The sequence below is a fragment of the Thermobia domestica genome, chromosome 14 (assembly GCF_964235325.1).
Source record: "Thermobia domestica chromosome 14, izTheDome1.hap1.1, whole genome shotgun sequence".
NCBI classification, from domain to species: domain Eukaryota; kingdom Metazoa; phylum Arthropoda; class Insecta; order Zygentoma; family Lepismatidae; genus Thermobia; species Thermobia domestica.
This window is the reverse complement of record NC_137467.1, coordinates 125358873-125383148: the sequence shown is the minus strand read 5'-3', so window position 1 is coordinate 125383148 and position 24276 is coordinate 125358873. Positions and strand designations below refer to the sequence as shown.

General features: G+C 35.1%; 1 protein-coding gene across 3 annotated transcripts in view; it reads left to right on the top strand.

Annotated features, from left to right (window-relative positions):
• LOC145670709 (uncharacterized) overlaps positions 1-22466 on the top strand; it is a 122581-nt gene extending 100115 nt beyond the window's left edge. For 2 of the 3 annotated variants that reach the window (XM_081739492.1, XM_081739490.1), the window contains 3 exons: positions 9579-9734; positions 15593-15763; positions 21970-22466. In XM_081739492.1, coding sequence (XP_081595618.1) covers positions 9579-9734; positions 15593-15763; positions 21970-22161 — 519 coding nt within the window. In that variant the 3' untranslated portion in view covers positions 22162-22466. Of the gene's footprint in view, positions 1-3853; positions 3959-9578; positions 9735-15592; positions 15764-21969 lie in introns of those variants that run through there. The other variant, XM_081739491.1, reaches the window with a different exon arrangement.
• Positions 22467-24276: the final 1810 nt, after the last annotated feature.

Below are 24276 nucleotides of genomic sequence, written 5' to 3'. Positions count from 1 at the left end.
TATCATTTTATGACAAGAAATGGAATATAAAGATTTGTTAGCTGATGACAGTCGTGCATTTTGTTTCGCCCTTCTTCTAAGTAGAAAGGAGAGGTGACATCTGAAATAAGAACATTCTCGTGACTAGCGATCCCTGTTATAAGTTCGATCACTATTAGCAATTTGTGCACAGTTACGAACAATTCCTTGGAACTCAGTTTTGGACCCTGCTACAGCAGTAAGGACGTGTTTAGCCCTTATGTATTCATCAATTCTTGTCCAAACACTTACTTGCCAGACAGTTACGAAGGTTGATAGAGATGACGTAATTTTGTGTTATTGGCGTTTCACCTATAAAGGAAGTTGTCTCAACTCTTAGACCCAGAGAAATTGAATATTTTTCATGTTGGTATACATCAGAAGTATCAGTTTTGTAGATCGCAAAAATTTACTGAATTGCCACACCCGGAATCGATCTCGCGTCCCCAACATTACGAAACTAACTCTTAAGTCACTACTCTAAGACAACACTGCTTTGCAAGAAGGAAAAAATGGAGCTGTATTGAATTCAGTAATTACACACTTTTACTATTCCAGTGTAATAATGCTGAAACTTTCTGATTTCAGTCGTGATAAAATAGTAAAGTATTATGCAGAAAGAATAGTCCAAAGAAGTCAACTTCAAATTGACAGCTCATATGTACGGAGGTGCTGCCATATGCTTTCGCCTCGGGCCCTGATTTTTACCGGCACTGCATTGGACAGATACTTATATTGATTTCAATCTGGAGTTTCAGGGCACTGGATTATTTTTTAAGTTAATTCACTTTACGAACCTCTCTGCTCACTGCATTGTAGACAGCATCTTCTCACGCAACAAAACGCCAATGCATCTCAAAATTACTCCCCCAAAATATGTTAAATCGCCTATGTGTGTGATTTGTTTACATTAAGATGAGTCTAAAAAACACTTAAAAAGTACCAGAAAATTACCCCGGAGGAGGTTCGAACCACCTTATGATTACTGGTCGGGTGTTTTCCCGACTTCGCCACGGAGACGATGAGAAAGACATCGCTTGTAAAGGAATAAATCATTGAGATTGTTTTAATCTGGCCAATCAGAGTGCTCTTTTAACCGTATATATGAGACGATAACTGTTTGGGATAAGATAAAATGCTTACGCCATGTAATTTTATAACAAAATGACGCGTGTCTATTTACTTTATTTCATAGTTCTCCCATACTCACTTACTAATGATCGACGACAGTTGCCATCTAAATTCATAGAATTATCGCACTCGAGATTTTTCACTTCATTATGTTGAGGCAGTGGTTATTCTTGGCCCCCGGAGTTCACTTTGGGAACAATCCGTCAGGAAAAAATAATATATAATAACAACCGTATGCACATGACTAGCGATAGTTCGTGTTGGTCCCTTCGCGATGCCCCGCGACGAATCGAAGGAGCGCGGACCAAAACGAAGTCCTCGCTTCTACGCGGTGGGAACTTCAACACCCCGACGCGATATATCTATTTTGACTCGACGAAACACTGCCGGCAGTGGGACACCGTCTCGTCTCTATATTGACGATCGACGTTTTCCCGTTTGTGGTCCTCTAGGTGTTGGCGACATTTACGGCATGGGGTAGGTCCATTTTCATATAGCCTCGCTGCTCAAAGGAACGTTAAACTCAAAATCAACTCAACAAAAAATACAGTGCTTCGCATCATATATTCATATATGCTTACCATTTGCTTTATAATAATTGCTAAAAGCTTGTTTATTATATGGAGCGCTTAGAGCACAGGGCAATGAACCCATTAAGTTGTGAGAAAAATAGGCATAAAATTTGTAATGTAACCTTCTGTATGTTGGTCTACGTACTTTGATTTGGGACTTTCAAATTTCATACGCTTCTAAACTGAGAACTATCGATAATTCAAGAGAATAATTAGACCATGATTATGTAATTGAAATTCATCGTAAGTTTGCCCATGACAAACACTTTACCATTTTATATCGTAAAGGTCAGATCCATCATTATTGTAACAGAGCGGTGCTTGAGGGATTGACAGTAGAAATTAAAACTCCGATTAGTTAGAATTTGACAACCTAGTTTAATTACAAGTATAAACTCTTTAGTCGGTAGAAAAGAGGACGTGGATCATGTGTCAGAGTTGATGACTATGTGTTTTGGTGGGTCAGTGGTTCATTGTGGGTGGTAGGTCGGAGTGGATCATGGTGGGTAGTGGGTCAGAGAGGGCCAAGTTGGGTGGTGGATCATGGGTCAGAGTGGGTAGCGGTGAATGGTGGGTCAAATTTTCATTGACCCACGCCATATCTGATCAAATTTGTAAAACCAAACCAAACAAAGAAGAATACTACTGCACAAAACGATGACAAACTATTGCATGATCCGAATAACTCTAGTATATGCACCAACAATCATACGTCATGACTTTTCTGACAACCTGATATTTGAAATGTTGTTAATACGCAAAGTGCATTGATCTCATCTCTTATTCACTTATTCTCTTATTGTCATCACAACCTTTAGGGTACTTCGCGTAGATATAGAAGGGTGAAATGTAGTATCCAGGTTTGGTGTAGCGTGCAAGTAAACCAATGAAAAGCAACAGGATAATATTTCCCTCCTCCAAACCCCCTGAAGTGGAATGTGAAGTGGGCCTCCCACACCAAAGGTCCGTACGCTAACCGCTTAGCCACGAATGAGCTCGAAGTTAGATTGTAGTATTAAGTTCAAATTTTGAGATGAAGTGACAGACTGGAAGAAAAGGTACGTAATAAATATTTTTAGCCATTATCCTGGCCATTATGATGATATTTTTTGTTATAACTCTGCCAACATGCTTGGTGTTTGCTTCTATAATAAAACTATTATTTGGTGACAACAAAATTATTTCCTTATCTTTATATTGTGTTACTTATTATCAGATTTCAAATGCCTATGTTGTAAAGAAACCTGAATGAACTGAATTATTTTATAAGGAGTTCTGTGAGAATAATTATTGTGCTAGGGGAGACGGAATTTGAAATCTTCTCCTGCGTAAACCTTTAGCAATTAGAATTCTGATATATTATATTGGTTATCAGGGGTAAAAGTGGATCTGAAAATGTAGGGGGAGGCATGATGTCAAGCCGTTCCTCATGCCTATCTTTGCCCTCTGTAATTTTTTAGGAAGTAGATCGACGGCATACATATTTTTGGAAGTGGGGAAACGGCGCCTCCCACGTTCCCTCTCACTTTTACCATTGGTTGTTATACAAATCCATACCATTGGTCTGGCATTTTTTGTAGAATGTTTATTTTATTTATGTACAGTGCAAATGCAAAACTTGACACTTGCAATTAGTACACACCTTGAACCAAGTTTTAGTTATTTTCAATAATAATAAATCGAGTGTGTTAAAATTTATGCCAACTGTAGATTATCTATGAAGTTCTTGAAATTACGGAGATAAAACTCACATTTATACAATTCTGATTGATGTAATTCTACAGGAGTTCCCGTGTTTGTTTAATGTAATATTCAAAACGTGTTTCAAAAGAGGCTATTTACAAGGTTATGACACAAAACGTCCTGTATCCTCCCATCTGATAGTAATAAATTATTTTAGCCACTATAGATAGCATTTAAAAGTAGCTATCTAAGTTATTTGATGCATTCTACACATGAAAATGCAGTGTTGGTGCAAGGACGAATTTTATATTATTTCATGATATGCTAGACAGGAAACAAAACTTAATAAAAATCCAAAACCAAAATAATGGGAATATATCCTCCCAGCGATAAAATCAATTCGCTACCTCTGCAACAAATATACAATACAACAATGAAATGTTGTTTCTATGCTATCAGAGGAAGTAAGATTATAATTTTAAGCTTTCAACTTATTATATTCGTCCACAATGCCACATAAGTATTTCATTGAATTTAGCATCTACCATTTCCAAGTGGGTAATCAACTTATTGCATCCGTAATTTATTCAAGAGTTTATTTCCTTATATAGTGTACATTTAAATGATAATCAATTTTCTGACGTCAATGATAGTTAAGTCATATCAGTATACCAATGGCAGCTTATGAGTCAAGTGAATAGGTCTTGATAAAATTATGTTAATATTGTAGATTTTGTTCTTTATTGCTGAGAGCATAAAACCATCATGCTCAGATCATTGCTCAAAGGCAGCAGACATTATTTTGTAGTAATCATTTCGTCAGCAGAGCCTACAGTAGAAAATTTAGAATTCACTTCTATGCTGTCTTCATTATCGTATGATATATGTCTAAAAATAAGGAAGCCATTGAAATGTAATGAGTGTGGGTTTCGTAAGTATGCTATGCATAACGATTAGTTCGACTCTCTCTATATCCACAGTTGGCAGAACAAAAGAGGTAACAAATAGCAGGAAGCGGTGCCTTGGAATCAATTCGAAATCGCCTCAGCGTCCCAATTATAGATCCCCTCTTAATCCTTACCCTCTTACTAAAATATGAAGGAGACGAAATTAGTACTACTTATAGTTTTAATATTCATTTCCAGAAAACAACAACGAGAACATTAGCGAGAATTAGTTTCTTGATATGGATCCTGTCTCTCACTTTCAAGGATAACTGTAATCTCTACTTTTGCCTTTTTATTCAAACAGGAAGTGACGGAAATTTAAGATTTCCGGTTACTAGTCTCAATAGTGAAAATGTAGTATATACATTGATTGAAGTTTTATATATATATATATATATATATATATATATATATATATATATATATATATAGATAGATAGATAGATAGATAGATAGATATATACACACTAGCTTTTGGCCCCAGACCCCCGCGTTTGCTCTGCCTATGCCCTCTCGTCTCTGATATACCAGCCTTTCCATCAAAAGTGAATTTCGTGCATTTGCTCTTAACATTTCCTGAATTTAGCCTAGCTGGGAGATTCGCAACCTGAATTTGCGTTTACACGGCCTATGACCTAGCACCTCTTAAACCCACAATTCTAGCAAATTACAAGTTTCCTTTCGTATTTCTATCTGAAAGATAATATTTTGTATCCCGAGAAAACTCTCATTTAAATAACATGTGAATTTCATCATCCTCCCTTCAGAACCCTTAAAAACTAAAAATATTCACTTTGGCAATTTTCCTGTGGGTTAGTCCCCTTGTTTGAATCATGTCAAATTTCATCATTCTAATCTGTCGGAAGTGGCTAAACATTTTGGGATGTAGAAGATATCCCGTATAAGGAACATGAGAAAAAATTTTCAGTTCCCCATAAACCCACTCCATAGTTGGAAATTTTTATTTTTGGTGATTTACCTAGGTAACGTGTAACGAAAACATAAAGCGTACCGAATTTCAAGTTTTTATTCCAAGTACTTAAAACATGAGAATATAGGTCCAAATAGGTCCATTTAAATGACTTGAGAAATTTCTTCATCCCCCAAAAATTAAAAAATAAAGGTCTCTGCAGGTCGAAATAAATAAAAATTCTATATATCTAATGGTATAACCTCCTGGACCTTGTTCAGTCACTATGGGAATAAAAACATCACTACGTGGCAACTTCGAGTTACAGAATATCTTGAAACCATTATCATTGCTCTACGAAACTAATAATTGGTATTAATTTCAAAATCCATCTGAAACAGCCATGTGAAAAAAATGGATGCAATTATTTTATTTTTATTTTTTATTTTTTTTATTTTTTGTTTTTTTTTATTTTTATTTTTTGCGATGGACCCATAGTGTAATCCCCCGATCACTACCCGAAGATATACAACTATTTATATTTTGTGCCTTATTTTGACTGTAGCTTTCTGTAGTCTTTGGACGCCATATATATATATATATATATATATATATATATATATATATATATATATATATATATATATATATATATATATATATATCGGCGTATTTACGAATTTGTTTCAGGGAGCTTTGCTAACTTTATTCTTAGAAATGTGAAAACTCGGGAACATATTTCATTTACATTTAAAAAAGTAAAAAAAAAATTTGGAGAGGGCCTAAGCCCGGAACTCCCCTCTTAAATCGAATATCTCTATATCTATATCTATCTATCTATCTATTTATATATATATATATATATATATATATATATATATATATATATATATATATATACAAGGTATCCCATATGTAATGGTAAAAATGAAACCACAATTTCCTGCAACCAAAACAAGTAAAAATTTTATATGACATATAGTCCGGATTTGCATAGGGGCGGAGCTAGACACCTTCATAATGAGGGGGAAAGGAATTTCACACCTTCTAGCGCAATAATGATAGGAGCTAGGAAGGAAGTTCAGAAAGACATAAAAATCATATCGGCTTGACATGTTAAACGCATGTTACATAACTGCGCCTGAGATTCTCCATACGTCATTTAGTGGTTCACCGAATGTCTCTACGACAGCTGTAATGAAACGGCGCAGTAAGGTTGTTGTCGATGGCACGATTGCACGCACATCTACAATGGAAGTCAAAGCAAAGATCCCTTTTACTATATCACATTATTTTATATTTCCAGAATAATACTATTGATACTTAGCAAATAATGTTACCAATTTTATGTTTCATATAAACAACATATAAAAACAATTCTTACTTTCATACTACGTTCCAACTTCCTAGCAGAATTATACTTACTTGTATATTATAAACTGTAGATATTATCCATCTCATCGCTTTAATTTAATAAATATATTTCAGCTTGAAATTTATATCCTAAGCGACATAAATATTGTAAGAGAATTCAGTTTATGCCGATTCTAAAACTTGCATCACTTTAATTTCTTAATGACAAAAGAAATTACGTATCTAGAGTATATTACAAGATATGTAGATTTTATATGTAGATTTTATATGTCTGCGTGCACCAATCAACATGTCAAACGAAACTGAAAAACTTAAAATACTACATTAGTCATTCAGTGTTGCAAACTAAGGATTTTATAATATCACAAACATCAAAAGCTTGGAAGCCTTTAAGCTAATAGGCACATACAGCACAATTGAGATGCACAAGGATACCATAGTTATGATATGACTTGTTTCGAATGAAAAGGAACAAAGTTACCAGGGTTGAAAATTTAATTCTTTGAAAGGCTTTATTTCGAAAAACGAAGATGAGTATCACATCTAGTTCCTTGTAGGTTTATAGTTTGTAATGGATACATAAATTACCTTGCCATTTACAGCACTTCGATATCTGAAACTGTTCCAGAGATATGATAAACATTGCTGAAGTTTGCAACACTGCTTAAATTATGTAATTCCTAGAACTTGTTTATGCTCCAATGCTGCAAAGGTGAAGGGAAACACCAATCATTTTAAATATTTCCCACAAAAACGCCATTTTCAGCAGTACTGCGAACTTTATCAATGTCTATGATATCACCGGAACGTTTTGGGATAAATGTGCTGTAAACGGCAAAATAACTTCTACGTCAACTGCAATCACACAAGTAACTAAATATGATACTTATCTAAGCATTTTCTTGAAATAAAGCAATTTAAAAAAAATATTTTCTAGCCATAGGAACTTCGTTCCTATTCATTCAAATTAAGTTTTATCATGATCATGGTATTCAACGCTAAGAATCATTCGATGCGTATTATCCTGTCCATCTCATTTATGCTGTATATGTGTTAGAGGATTCTAAAGTTTGGATGTTTGTGATACTATAACATCCTCAGTTTGCAACACTGAATAGCAAATATGGTATTTTAAGTTTTTGTTTGATATGTTGATTTGAATTATGTAATAATATAACGTAGTGCCATATGAAAACATATAATTTATATTGGGTTGGCAACGCTGTTTGTTGAGTGTTTCTGATTAATACATGCAAAGATGCCCCATCCTTATAGTTGCTTCTTGCAAAGTCTCGCATATCTCTCTCTTTTTCTTTCTCCGTTATTACTGTTGAACATTATAAATGATGTACTCTATATACCTGAGTTCTGGTTTGTTTACCTTTATACAAATGTACACTCGTGTCCAAAATGATTGTCGCATATCTATAACTGCCTTCTTGTAAGAATATAATTTGATAATGATTTTGCAAAGTACTTTTAATACTGATACTACGTGTATAATGGGGAAATGTATATTTGTGGTAAATGTCGTAGGAAAAGAATTATAAATACGAAAATTGGAATAAGTAACACAAAATGTTGCTAAATGGAGAAGTAATGTTTATTTTGGTTTTATTGTTCTTCATTACTGCTCTTTTGACATGGAATTTGCAACATACATGTCTTTGCCAAATATACACATACTAACATTATAAGAAATACCGGGCAAATTCGTTATCAAATTATATTTCTATAACATTATATGTATAGACATGGACAATTTTGGACATGAGATGTACATCGTTGGCTTAGAACTTCTAGGTAACTATTAAAAAAATACCGTAGTGAGTTTAGAAGTTTATTCAGGCGGCGATATATATCTCAGTTAATACGCACTTGGCAACAAATTGAACACTCAAGCTTAAATATATTGAAGTCTTTCGGAACACTATCATTTCAATCACTGTATAAGTTGCAATAACAATAACTTTTTAATTTGTAATGGGAGTAATGCTAGCAAACTATAAAGGCACTGATAAAATAAGAATTTCTTTGGCCCGTCTAAATTAATACTATAAACTTCGTAACCTGGCAATATTTTGTGTCATTTGCATTTGTATTACTTGCATATTTTGTTTCATGCTCGACCATAGCCATGTGAACTAAATACACATTTCTGATTGGTTGCATAAGGTCAAGGTGGAACAAAACGAGCCCTGCGGACCTTCTAGCCCATTCCTGCTACTGCTACTACTACTCTTTCTACTCCTCCTCCTCCTCCTCCTACTACTACTACTACTACTACTTCTACTCCTCCTCCTACTACTACCACTTCTACTCCTTATACTATGGATTCGTATAGCAAAACTGCACGGGTAACGTAAATAAATCACTTTTTTGAGTATTATTTTCATCTTATTTTAATTAAAAAAGTGTTATGAAAATTTAAAAAAATAACCAAATCTTTCCTTGGACCGGGTTTGAACACATACCCAAAACGATTATGATTACTAGCCTGGTGCGCTAGAATGCTTTTTTTTAAAAAAAAAAATAAAAGTTAATACACCAAACGTGTATCAGTAACTTACTTGAACTACTTATTACTGACTTTTACTTGCTTTAATCCTTTACCTGACTTTTTTCCAATAACCCAGAACGACAGGGTCACGAGCACAGAAACATCGAGGACAGTTAAAATCACTAAGGCTCTCCCACCGGGAATCGAACCCAGGACCTCATACTTTACAGGTTCACGTGCTAGCCACTATACCAGCGGGGAGGACTACATGCTCGGCTATGAAACCGACAGCATCCAGCCTTTGATTTGTGCTATATGTGTGCTACGTGGCGAGAAAGGGATAACTTCAACCTATCAGAAATGTCGAGTGTGATTAAATAATATGCGTATTACTTACCTCTCTTCCTAACAGTATATAACAAAATTTAATTATTTATTTTCAGAAAATGAAAATCCTACTGAGAGAAGTTCGTCCGTGTGTTGGATACGACGAAGGACCAATCAGTTTCAAGGATACTGAGCTTTATATGAAAGACGAACAAACTTTGGTGCTCAGTGGAACCCTGGTTTTGAAGCAAGAGGTTGATGATACCTTTAAAGTATGTTCTTAACTATCTTATTAATAATACTGTTTACGTATAATATAATATTAATAAAACTTAATCAGTAAGAAAATAAAAATAAGAGTAATCCTATATTCTCAGGAGAAGGATTAAACTTTATTCACAAATTCTTGATTGATTAATTAATAATGATATCCGAACAACTCTTGTGCAAACACACAACCTTTTGAAAAAGATAATATGAGCCCATGTAAAAGGACCGATATTTAAAAAACAGTAATATAATAGTAATGTAAGAAATTTCTAATAATGTGTATCTAAATTCAAATCTTACCAACTTTTCGACGTAGTTACCATGAACCTCCGGACATTTCTGTTAGCATAGCACAAGCGTTCCTATACACTGTTTGTAAAAATCTACAACCTCATAGTTGAGACTAGGGATGGCAACAAAGTTCCGGTTGGTTCTTGGAGAATCGGTTTTCAGAACTTGTTTCGGAACCGGTCCCAGATCTGGATCTGAAAACACTTGTTACGGAACCGGATCTTAGGAACCGGTTCCAGACTTAGATCCGAAAACCCGGTTCCGGAACCGGATCTTTTAAAACCATCACTGTTGTTGAAACGCTCTGATGCAAGATACATAATCAGATACAGAAAAAGAAATAAGTACCTGGATTCGAGTATAGAGCCTTAAGAAGGGTGATTGTATAGTTTTCATCGAAATCATTGACTTCTTTCAACATTGCAAGCACCTATGTGCGGACGGATGCTGTCATGAATCAGAAGAATTCCAGAGCGTATCGTTCCTCTCCGTCGATTTCGGATGACACGTCGCAGATTATTCAAAATTTGGCAATACACATCTACAGTAATTATTCATCTTGGTTCCAAAAATACCACAAGAATCACATCCTTATAGTCCCTAGAGACAGTTGCCATGATGTTGTAAAGTGATGCCATTTGTTTGAATTTCTTCGCTTTAGGAGGACTAGAGCAAAGCCATTGCATTCACTGCTATTTCGACTTCCAAGTGGCATACAATATCTATTTTTCGTCTCCATCGGACCACAGCGGACCAAAAAAGTCACACGCAATGGTTATTATTTGCTCTTTGTGGGCGTCGGTCAGTACTTTTGTCACACACCTTGCACTACTTTGACATAATGGAGTTTGCGAGTTACAATTTGGATACAAAATTTCGGCAGGCACTTCTGGAAATTCTCTGTTGAGTTCAATTATTATGAGTCAGCAATTGTAACATACATTCTCGTTCACGGTTCCACCAGATCGCCTGTCTAACTACTAGGCTTTCCGCTACCTTCATCGTCATGAAAGCCCGTCTTGACTATAGTATGACCTTCCGTTGGCTCATTACTCTTGAAACGCAAACGATACACAATTCCTGACGAATGCTATCTTCATTTCTTCGGCGTTCAGATATCTATGACATATCACACTTCACATTTGACGGAATTTTGTATAACGGCAGCCTTTAACTTTACTGCTTCCACTTTACTATATCATTTAGTTGGGTTCTGTGAGACCAGCCGATTAGTGTATTTCTCATCTTCGGACACTTTTCCGTTAAACGCTAAAGATATTGTAGATGTATATTGTATTTGCTGTCCATTGATTTAGTGCATATGGGAATTTCCTTTATGTTTAACGTATCAAAGAGTCTGGACGCTTTATTTCTCATTATCCAGAAAACACGCTTCCACCTTAAAAGCCCACTTTATCATTAGTTTATCTCGTGAAATTTATTACAATCGTACAGTGAGATCACATTTCTACACTACAACTCTAAACATAGAATAATTGGAGAAAACTATGCAATAGAACACGTAATTTCTTACTTTTACACAAAACGGTAGTACGTATGACGACCTTTGGTACTTTATTGTCTCTTAAAATCTCGTTTCGCCACGAAACGAGCGATTAAATGTTAATTGGATGATATAACTTTCCACAAAACATGATTATAACTTTTTGGTTACATGTTAGACATAAGCACGAATGAGGTCTACGAAATATGTTAGAGGCTTCTGCAGTACTGGTCTTACTTTCCAAAACCGTAGTATTATAGCATGAGAAAAGTTCGTGTCGGCTTTTGAGGAAAGTCACGCTACATACACTCACGGTTACCTTTATAGATATGTTTAAAAGTGTGATAGGTATAACATTACAGGTAGAAACCGACAAACTCTTGTTCAGGAAATAAATACAAAAAAAAAAAAAATGTTTCTTGTGACTTTGGTAGGAAATATTTAATTACAGAGATGGTGCTAATTTCATTGAATCACCCTACTACTAATTGAGCTAATCAAGCAAACTACTCCGTAATAAAGCATATCACAACTCCCTTTACCTGCATTAAAATTCTGAACGCATACTTTCTCGCTTGTTTTGTTCAGTGTAGAAACGCTGAACATAAGTTAGTGATATATTTTAACATTCGGAACTATTTTAAAGTTGTATACAACACAATTTGAAGTTAGAAGAACTCCCTTAAATTTAACCTTTACATAAGCTAATTAGCATTAACACAATTTCATAATTTTGCATTTACCAAATGAAAAAGTAATGATCAAATGCTGTATAACTGCTATTGAACAAATTTACTAACATAGTTAGACCACGTATTGTTTCATTATTTTATCAAAACTTTTAAGGAAAAATTTATTAATAGAGTATAGCTAAACTCCGTACTAGGCAACCGAAGCGGATAATTGCTTGAACTTTCAGACATTTGCAGGTTTAAAAGAATACACATTTAGACAGGCTTACATCATTACTTTTCATTCGCTTGTAAAAGAAATTAATTATCAAATTGGGAGACCTTCTTTTCCAGTAATACGCAAGTAACTTCTGGATTTTTTTAGACACACAGTCTTCCTTTCTTAAAAATACATTGATGTGTGTCGCACTATTCTACAGGGTGGCGCACGAAATGATCAAACTTTTTTTAATCGTTTCATTGAAACTAGAAATCGCAATGTACACTTTTACAGCAGTAGCAGAGCAGTTTCGAGAAACAGTTGAAGAAGAAATTGACACCAAACTCACCCTGCCGCCGCTAGAGGGCTAGTTTCCAAGACGGCTGACAAAAACAGACTGACCACAGAGCAGCGATCAACAATCGTGCTTTTGTTCTATGAATCAAAAAGTATTATTGTTGTGTTGCTCAAAGACGGTTTCGAGAAAGGTTTAGTACCCGACGAGCTCCCTTCAAAAAAACATTCACAGACTGTATGAAATCTTTCAGAGTGAAGGAACAATATTGGAGCCGAAGCGTCTTCGACAGAAGCCTCTGTGTTCGCCTAAGAATATTGAAGCTGTTAGAGTTGCAATGTAGAATACTTCCTGGAAGTAGACAAGAAAGGCAGCGGTGCAACTTGGCATATCAAGACTTCGGTTCAACGAATTCTAAAGAGTGATCTCGATTTTTATCCATACCAGATGACCATTGTGCAACGACTCACAAATGATCACCAGCAGCAGAGATTAGTAGTCGCACAATGGGCAGAGGGTAAGTAACGAATCCTTCACAGCGTTTGGTTTTCTGACGAGGTGCATTTCCATTTGGACGGAGTGGTCAACAAACAAAATGTGTGTTTTTGGGCCAATGAAAATCCACGGTTGATTCATCAAAAACAACACCATGTTCCCAGGATTACAGTGTACGTTGCAATTTTCTGCCATGGACTGATTTGGCCATTCTTCTTCGAAGAAACAGTAAACCGTCTGCGGTACTTGACTATGCTCCGGAATAACTTTGTCCCGCAGTTACTTGCTACTGCTTTGCCCATCAACACCCAGTGGTTCATGTAAGATGGAGCCAAACCGCACACTGCGAATGTTGTCTTGGATTTCTTACACGAAATTTTTCACATGCGCGTTATTTCTGATTGGTTTTCAGACCGGTTTCATGCTGGACAATCTTGGCCACCTCATAGTCCTGATCTTAACACATGTGATTACGTTCTGTGGGGGTATTTGAAGGAAAAGATTTTTCCGAAACATCCCAAAAATTTGGTAGAGCTCAGACGACTTCTTGTTCAGGCTTGCAGTGAAATTGATGAAAACATGTGTCGCCGAGTAGTGAATAACCTCAGTGTTCGATTAAATGCAGTTCAGATCAACAATGGCGGGCACATTGAACATGTTTTGAATTAGAACATTTCTCCACAGTAGACTATTTCTTGTGACGTGCATTTCTTTCTGTGCTGATTGTGAATAAAGTTTTTATTTAAAAAGAAAATGGTGGATCACTTCGTGCGCCACCCTGTAAAAGTATTGATACCAGGGGTGCCCATCCCCCCCCAAAACTAATAATCTCTTCCCTCCTCAAAACTCAAGTCCTCGAAAAACAATTGCCCAGTGTAGCAGTAGTTTTTATAGTACTAGTAATTGTTATTTTTGTTGTTGTTTTTATTTCCTGTAGTAGTATTATAGAATGCTTGTAGTAGTAGTAGGGGCAGTAGTAATTATAAAAATGGCATTACTTTTATTAGTAGTCTTGGTAGTGTACAATACTAAATATGTTCTATAAGGATATTGAAGGGTATAAAAACTTCTACACACTGTGTATGGCACAGGTATTCTTTTTTTACAATTAGTAGTATTATTGTTTTCTTTACAAAATATTGATATAATTCCCTTGTACATGAAAAGTAAGACGCAAGTTACAAGTTATTGAGTTTGATACCAAGAGAAAATGTTATCCTCTAAATTAGCCTACAAAAAGAAGTGATATCCAACAAAAAACATTCCTGTAAAAGAGCCAAATACGAGTGGCCTTAAAAAGAATTGGAATCACAAAAATAGGCGCCAAGTTCTGGTGGACAACAGTTACAAACACTCACTGGCTCACTTCAAATTTAGATTTGAAACTTGTCTGTTGTCTGTATGGTTACCACTAGCTCACAGTTATGTCAAACTACTTTATAATTTTCAACAGACAACATAGGCAAGTTTCAAATCTAAATTTGAAAGTGATTCCTTGAGTGTTTGTAACTGTTGTTCACCAGAACTTGGCGCTCATTTTTGTGATTTCACTTCTTTTTAAGGCCGCTCATACTTGTTTTTTTTATTACAGGAATGATTTTGTTGGATTAAATTATTACTGGTCGTGGTGGTGACATTAATCTACCCTTGATGTCCTTTATAGAGTAATAATTTTTTTCTTTGATCACTCGACAAAGCAAATTTGTCTATAATATCGCTGTTGGGAATGCATTCTAATATGTCTTTTTAGGAAGAAAGGACAAGCATGTCGGAGAACCATACATCTACCATGCTGCTTCTTAATCTATTTTTTACAATCTTTACTTTACTCATAATCCTCTCTGCTGAGCAACTCGTTGCTGGTAACGACAGAAGTATCTGGTATAATATTGTTAGGTATGGAAAACCAGACATATTCAACAAACACCTGTAAGACCTAATGGATCCTTTCTTCACCCACTGATCCAGACTGATCCAGATATATCCACAAAGCGATAAACCGACCAGCCCATCCTTTCATATAGCAACTTGCGCGGTACTTCATTCATCGAGTATCAAAGCAGGGGGTACGGGGGTTCACCTCGGAAAATTTTTGAAAATTAGCTTCTCAAAATCGTGTTTTAATGCTATTTCGACAGTAAAATTGCTAGTTCGAAAGTAGAGTAAAATCCCCCCCCAATTTTTCTCAATGGCGCAGCTTGCGCCATACATCCCCCCTGTGGGCGGCCCTGATTGATACTTAAACTAAAGTATATATATATATATATATATATATATATATATATATATATATATATATATATATATATATATATATATATATATATGAAAATGAAATAGAAAAAATTAACAACATATGTGTATATTGATATTGTTTATTTTAGGGGAAAGTTTTTGCAACTGCTTGCCCAATTGGAAGAAAGGACAACTGTGAGGACTATCCAGAAATGGAGAAAGATGGTTTGTGTGAAATTATGTTTGAGAGCGGACGTCCTTGGGAGCCTATAATTGATGAAATGCAGAATCTAACAGTGAAGTCATGCCCATTATCACCGGTATGTTTACAGAAATTTTAATGGTATTGATTCCCTTGGCTTTGTGTATCATATTCAGTGATTTAGTGTTTTATTTGCATTTAAATCATTCAAAAAATCACATTTATATACTATGTTTATTACATGGCATCGTTTTTGTATCCTTAACGTATGCATTAATATATTTCTAAGCAAACGTAAAAGAAAATTTTAGAAAATGACTTTCACAACACAAATGTTATAATGACAGAAATATAACATTTTGTTAATCAGATTGAGAACATTTGCCGAAAAATGTCAGAATGATTGGCTGTGAGTTCGATATTAGCATCATATGATTATGAAGAGTTTCTATTGTTATTATACAAGGAAAAACAAGAAAGTTCTCACTCTCACCATGATAGAGATTTGCAAAGCACCCCGCAACCAAAAAATAATTAAGTGGCGATAGGTTAACATCATACAACACGTATCTTAATTTATGTGTTTGAGGATTTTGTTCAATTAATGTAATAGCCAGAAAACTTGTCGACATATTGACAATTTCCAATACCCAGTTGTGATTAAGTTCCTCCATATTCAATAATGATCGATAGAAACAATACATGAAAAGATAATAGACTTTTATGATGAGCGTTAGGAGTAGGAAATTAGTTCACAGGAATAGTTTATAAATGTACAGAAAATAATAAAGCACTAGCCAAAAGAAGAAATATTTATTTAGTCTATTTACTCATTGGACAACATGGACCATGGATTTGAGTGGTAAAGTATCTCGGAACTTTCCTTTTTACTTCTGTTTTTAAATTATTAAAAGTTTATAATGTAGGCGGATATAAGCAGGACATGGGGTTTCTACTTTTCTAAATAGTTACGTAACAGTAGTATGTATATCTAAGACGAGATGATTAACACTTATTAATGAACTTATATTTACCCTATGCTACTGCTCTAAATAGGCTGCTAGTTCAAGAAGTTATTCATCTACCTAGCCATTTACTAACCTTATCGGATTAAAAAAAGCATAATCCGTAGGTAAATATGAAATTGTCTTCTTGCTTTTTCATCTTTATCAATAACCCAAGAGGGTTCATTTTCATAATTATGATGGACTAACAAATATCTTCGTGTTTACATATATGATATGTTATTTGAATCGAAAGGTATAAATTGAGAAACTGAAAGCCATAGATTGTTATGTTCTGATCGACAACTCCACCAAATTAAAATTTCTTCAGTAGTGACATATTGTTCAGTAATAAAATCAGCTACAATTTTATTTATTGAAACTGGAAGTTACAGATACTGTGTAAACGGTAATGGTAACTTTGGTATAATTCCTAACTAGATTTATGAACAGGAGAAAACCTGTTACATTTCTTCAATGTAATATCTTCATCTCTATCACTTTCTGCAAAACGTGTCGAAAGTGTTGTATACCGTCATCGCGTCCCTCTTTTTCTCTGTCACTGTTCCGTAGGTACTCGCTTATTACACAAGTACTGGCTTCTGTTGTGGTTATAGTGCTCGCTGAGGAGTGATGTACTGTATTCCTTCTGGCGGATATGTGCTAATCACATGAGGTAAATACGAAGGACGTTATAACATCTTCCACTGTCACTAGCGAAGGAGTGCCATTACAGTGTCGGCTGCGTGACATCATGTATCGCCATGAAAGTTGAAGGGATTCCATATCCTAATATGCTGTTGCTTTCTCCACAGTGTAGGACGATAGTGTTGTTTAAGATGTTACTACAGTAAGTTTCAATCCATGACCGTTGTGCTCTTTAGGTCAGCATGATGCACAATTATCCCATGGATATCGTAAGGCACTTGATCATCTATTTAACTCCAAAACCACGTATAGAGCCACGTTGTTTGAGCTAGGATACTCGAAATGTTTCAATTTATTAGCTTGCCTCTTCAACCATGGTTCATACCACTATATCCAAGGTTAGTCCGCAGTATCAATTCTTCCAAGGACTCTTCATCTAGTAGCAATTTATCAATTTTTTGTGCAAGAGCATAGCAAGCCATTATCCTCAGGCGTATTACAACTACGATCCACATGCTGTTTGTATCGGAGGAGCTGAACTGTACTTTCCTTTGCTAGGGGTCACCTAAAGTGAAGTTGATCTTGAACGTCATCTCTATCTTCACGAATCATTTTCATCTATTGTGCCACCATACGACACTGCAATAATGCAGCAGAACACGCTTCATAAAGTCTCTGCAATCGTGGTTCTCACTGAACTGCATACCACTTCAATCTTGATCCACACACGTTGTTCTTCTTTCCAAAACATAATGTTATATTGCTTCTACATTCCTTCTTTCCTTCACGAAACTCCTGCTTCTGACTGAATACAACACACTCTTGGAAATTATCTCTTTCTTAGGCTAGTGTGGAAACTATCAGATTCGTATAATTCAGTTTGACAATCTGAATCATTTTGATAACAGTATTCTCGATTGAATTTATTTTCATCTCATAATGCTGAGCGCTTGTTAACATCACTCAATCTTATCTTCGACTTGTTCCTGACGTGCTAACAATGCTATATTCTGTATAATTCTTGCTTAGTTTCTGCTCGTTTTCAGACTTGACTACAACAACGGTCTTTTCTCAAGGTGTTCGATTAGTAACTCGACGGTAATCTGGTGATGTTACTGAAAATCTTCCGATTTGTGTTCGATATCATCTGATCGTTCACTGCTTGCTTTCAGAAATTGCATGTGTGCCTGAATTTCCTGATTAGCTACGGTTGCTTCTGAAGCAAGTTACTTTACGTATAGGTTTAACTCATGCGTACTCACTTTCTCTTCGTTATTTATGTGTTAATTAATAGTATCACATTGTTTACTCGTTTGCAGTTGCTCGTCACCTAACTTGCTAATCTGATCATTCATCCCTTGTAGTTCTCTTTCAGTAGTGTAGTGATGATCGCGAGCTGTTGGCTATCACTTGCTTGTTTACATTTTACCTAATAGGTTTCAATCAGCTTTTCGATCATAGCGGTGTTCATATTTACTCTCTACTACCTAAGTCTACGCGTTTGCTAAGACCGCCTAATTTACATCGAAGTTCGGTAATAATGTTATTAATTTTGGAATAGGTAATATTTAAAAATTCAAACTTTTGTTCAAATTTCTCTTCGAATTCCGCCCGATTCTGTTTATTGATATGTTCTAAGTCGTGCCGATTTTGTTTACACCATTCGGACAATTCTATTTTAGATTGTTCCATTCTTTCTCCTAAGCTTTGTTCTAGTTCCCTACTGTTCTCTTTCATGCTCTGCTCTAGGTTTTGAACTGGCGCTAACTTTTGGTCTAACATTGTCGACTGTTTCTCCAGGAGAGATGGGATTTGTTCAAGAGTGATTTCGTGGAATGTGCCCTGTTGGTAGGAAATGCAAACAAATAATTTATCAAAAAAATGCCACTTTACTCAACTCTAAAAAATGAAAAATTATTTCTCAATGAATGTAAAATTTTCTAAATACAAGCTACTGTATATAACTATTCGTCTATTTCACTCTAAGAAAATTTGCATTGCAATATTTTGCTTTTATTTTATATTTACTTATTTTAGTTTTACTATCATAAACATGAAACATACATCATTGATATAAACAAATGAAGGTGCAACTGCGTGTTTATGTCTGTGTTTTGTTTGTATGTGCTGGTGAAGTTTGGTAGAAGAGAAGTTCACGAATGGAATTAGAAAAACGTGTTCTCTCTTGAAACGTATGGCTCACAAACGAATTTATGCAGGAAAACGTGCTATAAATTTTAAATTTTATTCACTTTATTTTATTTGTTAACTTCCTTTTGTTTTCCACTACCTCAAGTTACTCGTTTGAAGTAGGAGAAGATCCAAGTTGGCTGCTAATTGTCTGCTGTGTAAGTAAAATTTGAGTAGGTGTTGCTGACTATTAGAAATACTAAATTTACACTATTTGAACAGTAATTTCCAATATAACATTCTGTTCTCTCAATGGTCGTCAGATAGGGCGTCACCGCCACTTTTAGTTCTTCACGTCTTCGGAGAAAGAGAAACGGCTTTTAATAATAAAAAAAATATATTTCCCTCTCTCTCTTTGCCTTGCTCTATTATCTTAATGTTCCAGAAAATCGCAAACGTCCCATGAATATTCCCATCCAATTGTAGGCTGGAATATCGAGGAAAGAGAAAATATTCAACGTAAAGGAACGATTATAAACCAAACAACCATATATATTACTTAACTATTTTATATCATGCAAAATTGTTGTAGAGTAAATGAAATACAATGAATGAAATTGAATATTCCTATATTAGAACTTTCGCCAATTAGTAGTGAACACGTTATTATTATCATATTACTACACAAAGAAGATAGCATCAAAGTCATATAATATAATAATGAACTACCTTTCTTATTTATCAACTGAGCTCAACTATTAGATATTGTTCTTTTGTGTGCTATACTTTCTTCTTTTTCTTTCTGATGCAAATAGTCTCATTTCTAAATGGATCAAAGAAAATACTTACGATCTCATGTCAATGTGCAGCCTTATACCGAATATCGGATAATTACGTATGCACCAGCGTAACTACAATTGCACTATGTACTGGTTGGGGGAGTAAGTAAATACGGTAGCTGCATTCCTGTCCTCTTCTGACTTCAGTCTCCAATGTCTGAGCGCTAGACTGGTCGCTTGGCTGATACAATGTCCAGTTGGTATTGCTTGAATCGTCGTTGGCTCTTTGTAAAGGGTGAATCCTCACTACTAAGTTTGCTGCCACTGTACGGTCTCACCCCTCAAGTATGCTTGACTCACTTCCAAACAATCATTATCATTTAGCGTTTACGTCAATCACAGTTCCGCATTAATTAACAAAACCACTTCTGCAACAAAAGGCAACTTAGTGCCACATAAAACTAACTGATTTTATACTATATGCCTACTATGCAAACACAAATCCCGACGCTATGCGACTTGTTGCTGCCAGTACGGAAATGCGAGAGTGGGATCAACGAGTGTAGAATCGTAAGTCCATAGAAGACTATCTGAGGTAATTTCTGCTATGATGAATCTGTTATGACGAATTGCTTCCGATTGGAGGAGCCGGGTATGTGACATCAGGGATAATTGAAATTTGTCCTTCAGTTAATGTCTGTTCCCGTAAAATTTTCTTACTACGTTTGAATGTGCTTGTTTCCCAGGAACAGAAAACAACGTTCCTATTGTTCTGACAAATGTAACCCAGAAAATTATCTCACTGGTTGGCGACAGTAAGTCGGGCTAAAAAAATCAACAACGCAAAAGAGTCGAAATATGATCGTTTAAGAAACGCAATATTCAGAGAATTTGGATTCAATAAAGCTTTTAATTAACGTATTTTTCTAAGCTCCCAAAATGACGGTCTCAGACATAAGTTATTTATTATTAAATTGTCTTTTAGTCATTCATATAAAGTAGTTTTCCAAGGAAAGTCGCTATACACTATTATTATATGGAAGTAATTATGTATAGCCTCTGGATGTTTTTCAGAAAATATGTATGCTATTTTTTAAGAAATACAAAAACGTTCAGTACAAACTACATGCCATTATCAGTTAATTGTTATTAATATTTATGAAGCAAATCGGTTATAAAATCTTAATTGATTTTTAATTAAATATATATTTAGTTTAGTACTGTTCCATCAGAAAATTATTCGAGAAGAATTCAATCTCACTACTAAACTATCCTCCATTTTAATAATTATTTTATTTTTGTTTTCCTTTTTACTAGAAATATGTAACAGAATTCAATATTGTAAACAAGATATATATTTAGAAATCCCAAGAGTATAATACCAATCTCATTAATGTTCTTCATCTTATCTTCTACTATGCTAATGGAGACGGAAGCACTAATAAATAATTTAACTTCTGGTTTGAATATCGATTGGTATATTGTAATAAGAGCTAGGAAGAACCTGCTTCTTATATAGATTTATGTTTTCATTGAACTGGTTCCTTCTCTTACATTATCCTTCATGACAGCCAGAGTTAGAGATTTCCTAAATCAGGTTATTTTGTTCAATTCGCATAGTTCACAATTCCACAACTCTCCACAATTTCACAATCTAAAAGAGGAACTTGTACATCTGGATATTACAAACAGCAACAAATGTAAAAGTATGTTTTTTGTGACGTATTTTGTGTAGTTTAATATATATGTTTATTGTCTTATAGGGCTCCTATGCCTGCAAAGGTGTTGAAATGTTAGTCATACATAGTGATGAAGACAGTCAAGTATTTAAGAGCTACGAAGGTGATTGGTCAGTCACCATGTACTACTATATGCAGGGAGAAGAGGCTGGATGTCAATATCTCGAACTTACAATCGAAGAAGAGAAGAAGAAGAGAGAAAGAAAGAAGCCTTAATATCTCAAACTACAAGTTTGATCAAGTACTATGCTAATTTTTACATGCATATGCTTGTTTCGAAAGTCTTGGTTCAATATATAGCATAAACAAAATTCAACATATAATGTAGTATTTAATATGCACCATTAAATTCAGTATGTATTCTCCATTACATCGTAACACGTAATTGTTTCATTTACATATGCCGCTTTCTTATTAGGAGAAATAAATATTAGAACGTAGAAATAAAGTTGGTTAATGCTACTGAAATTCAACTTAAAATTTTTTGTTTCGATATACTTTTAGTGACGAATAAAATGAAATCATACACTGTGCACTCTAGTTTGTGATTTATAATAAAATGGCTGGAAACATTTATTAGACAAATTTAACGTCGTTTTCATACTATCTACTAACGAACGTTTTTATTAACTTTACGTTCTTTAAACTGTTCAGAGAAATTGGATTGCTGATGCAGAAAAAGAGAATATTCTAAAAAAATAAAGAAAATTTTGCTTTAGCAAAATCTTTATAACAAATTGTATAAATTTCGTTACGTTTTTAGTATTTTAGGAGTGAAATCTCTTAACATTAGAATCAGATTGGAACACCTTACAGCGTTTATCATTCAGACTTTTACTACCAACTATAGAAGTTAGTTTAACCCTTTGGGGATCTAATCGTACATTTTGTACGATACGCATTTTTCATCGTACATTGCGTTATTTCTCTTCTATTTGAGCTTTTTCGTCCGTTTTTTTTTTTGTTTTTCAAGTCCAGATACATTGTAGAAGACATTACGTATGGTTTCAGACCGTCCTGCGTCCAGACATAGGAGGTGATGACGTCATAATTTTGAAATAGAAATTTTCCCTTATGAAGCCTATGTTCATTATTTTTTGGCGGGCTTATTTTTTCACGTAGAAGATTGAAATTTTGCACAAACATTCCGTCCACCGAGTAGTATTTACCAGATGTTTTGTTCTGATGTCACTGCTAAAACACAGGGGGAACCAGAGGGTCGAAGGGTTGAAAAAAGGGATATTTTTACCCAAAAAATCCCGTTTTCAAGGATTTTCCCGCCTCACATACATGATGGAGACACATGAGTCATACCGTCTGAAAGGCCGTTCCATTCTGAAGAGAATGACGGTCGAATTATTATTTTAGGGTAATTCGGGACGTCTCAGTGATTTTTTTCAAAATATACTTCTGTATAGGGTAACATGGGAAATTTTCTGTTTTTTTTGGCGGGCTTATTTTTGCACCTAGAAGATTGAAATTGTGTACAAATATTCAGTCCACCGAGTAGCATTTAACAGATTTTTTTTCAGATTTCTGCTTTAAAACAGGGGGGTCCAGAGGGGCTAAAAGTTGAAAAAAGGGAAATTTAGACCAAAAAATCCCTTTTTTCTGGAATTTCCCGCCTTAGATACATGATGAAGATATGTGAATGGTACCGTCTGAAAGGCAGTTATATTCAGAAGAGAACATGGGCGACACATGTCCCTAGGGTAATTAGGGATGTCTCAGGAAATATTTTCCCTGAGATCATAGTGTTTTGTGGTAATTTGGGGCATTGTGGGAATTTTAGTAAAATTTCTCCCGCCCTTACTATTCAAGATAGAAACTTGAAATTTGGTACACGCATTTAGTTTACCAAGTACTATTTATCAGATTTTTTGGAGGTCTCTACGTTCACACAGGGGGGGGCAGGGGGGCCCAAAGTTGGACAAAAAAATTTCCCCCTCAAAATTTTCCCTTCGACATCAATTTTCCCTCTCCTGGTATATAGTATGGGCATGCAAGTGGAACCATTTGAAAGCCAGCTCTATTCTGAAAAGAATGAGGTATGAACCATGATCTTAGCATAAATAGTGACGATGCAGTAGCTGCTTGACTGAAAGTCTAAAAAATAGCCCAAAAAGCCAAGATCCTATATGGGTTAAGTAAGCGACTTGGTTTTCGATATTCTCATAAACTCACACAAGTTGATTTGACGGTGGTTATAATCATTTACAATATGATCACTGGAGTAAGGAAACCGATCCTTTCATTCAAGCGACTGATAGTTTGTGATAGAAGTGGATTATTTACAACATTGTGCGCAGTTGGTTGTGAACTCAATATGGT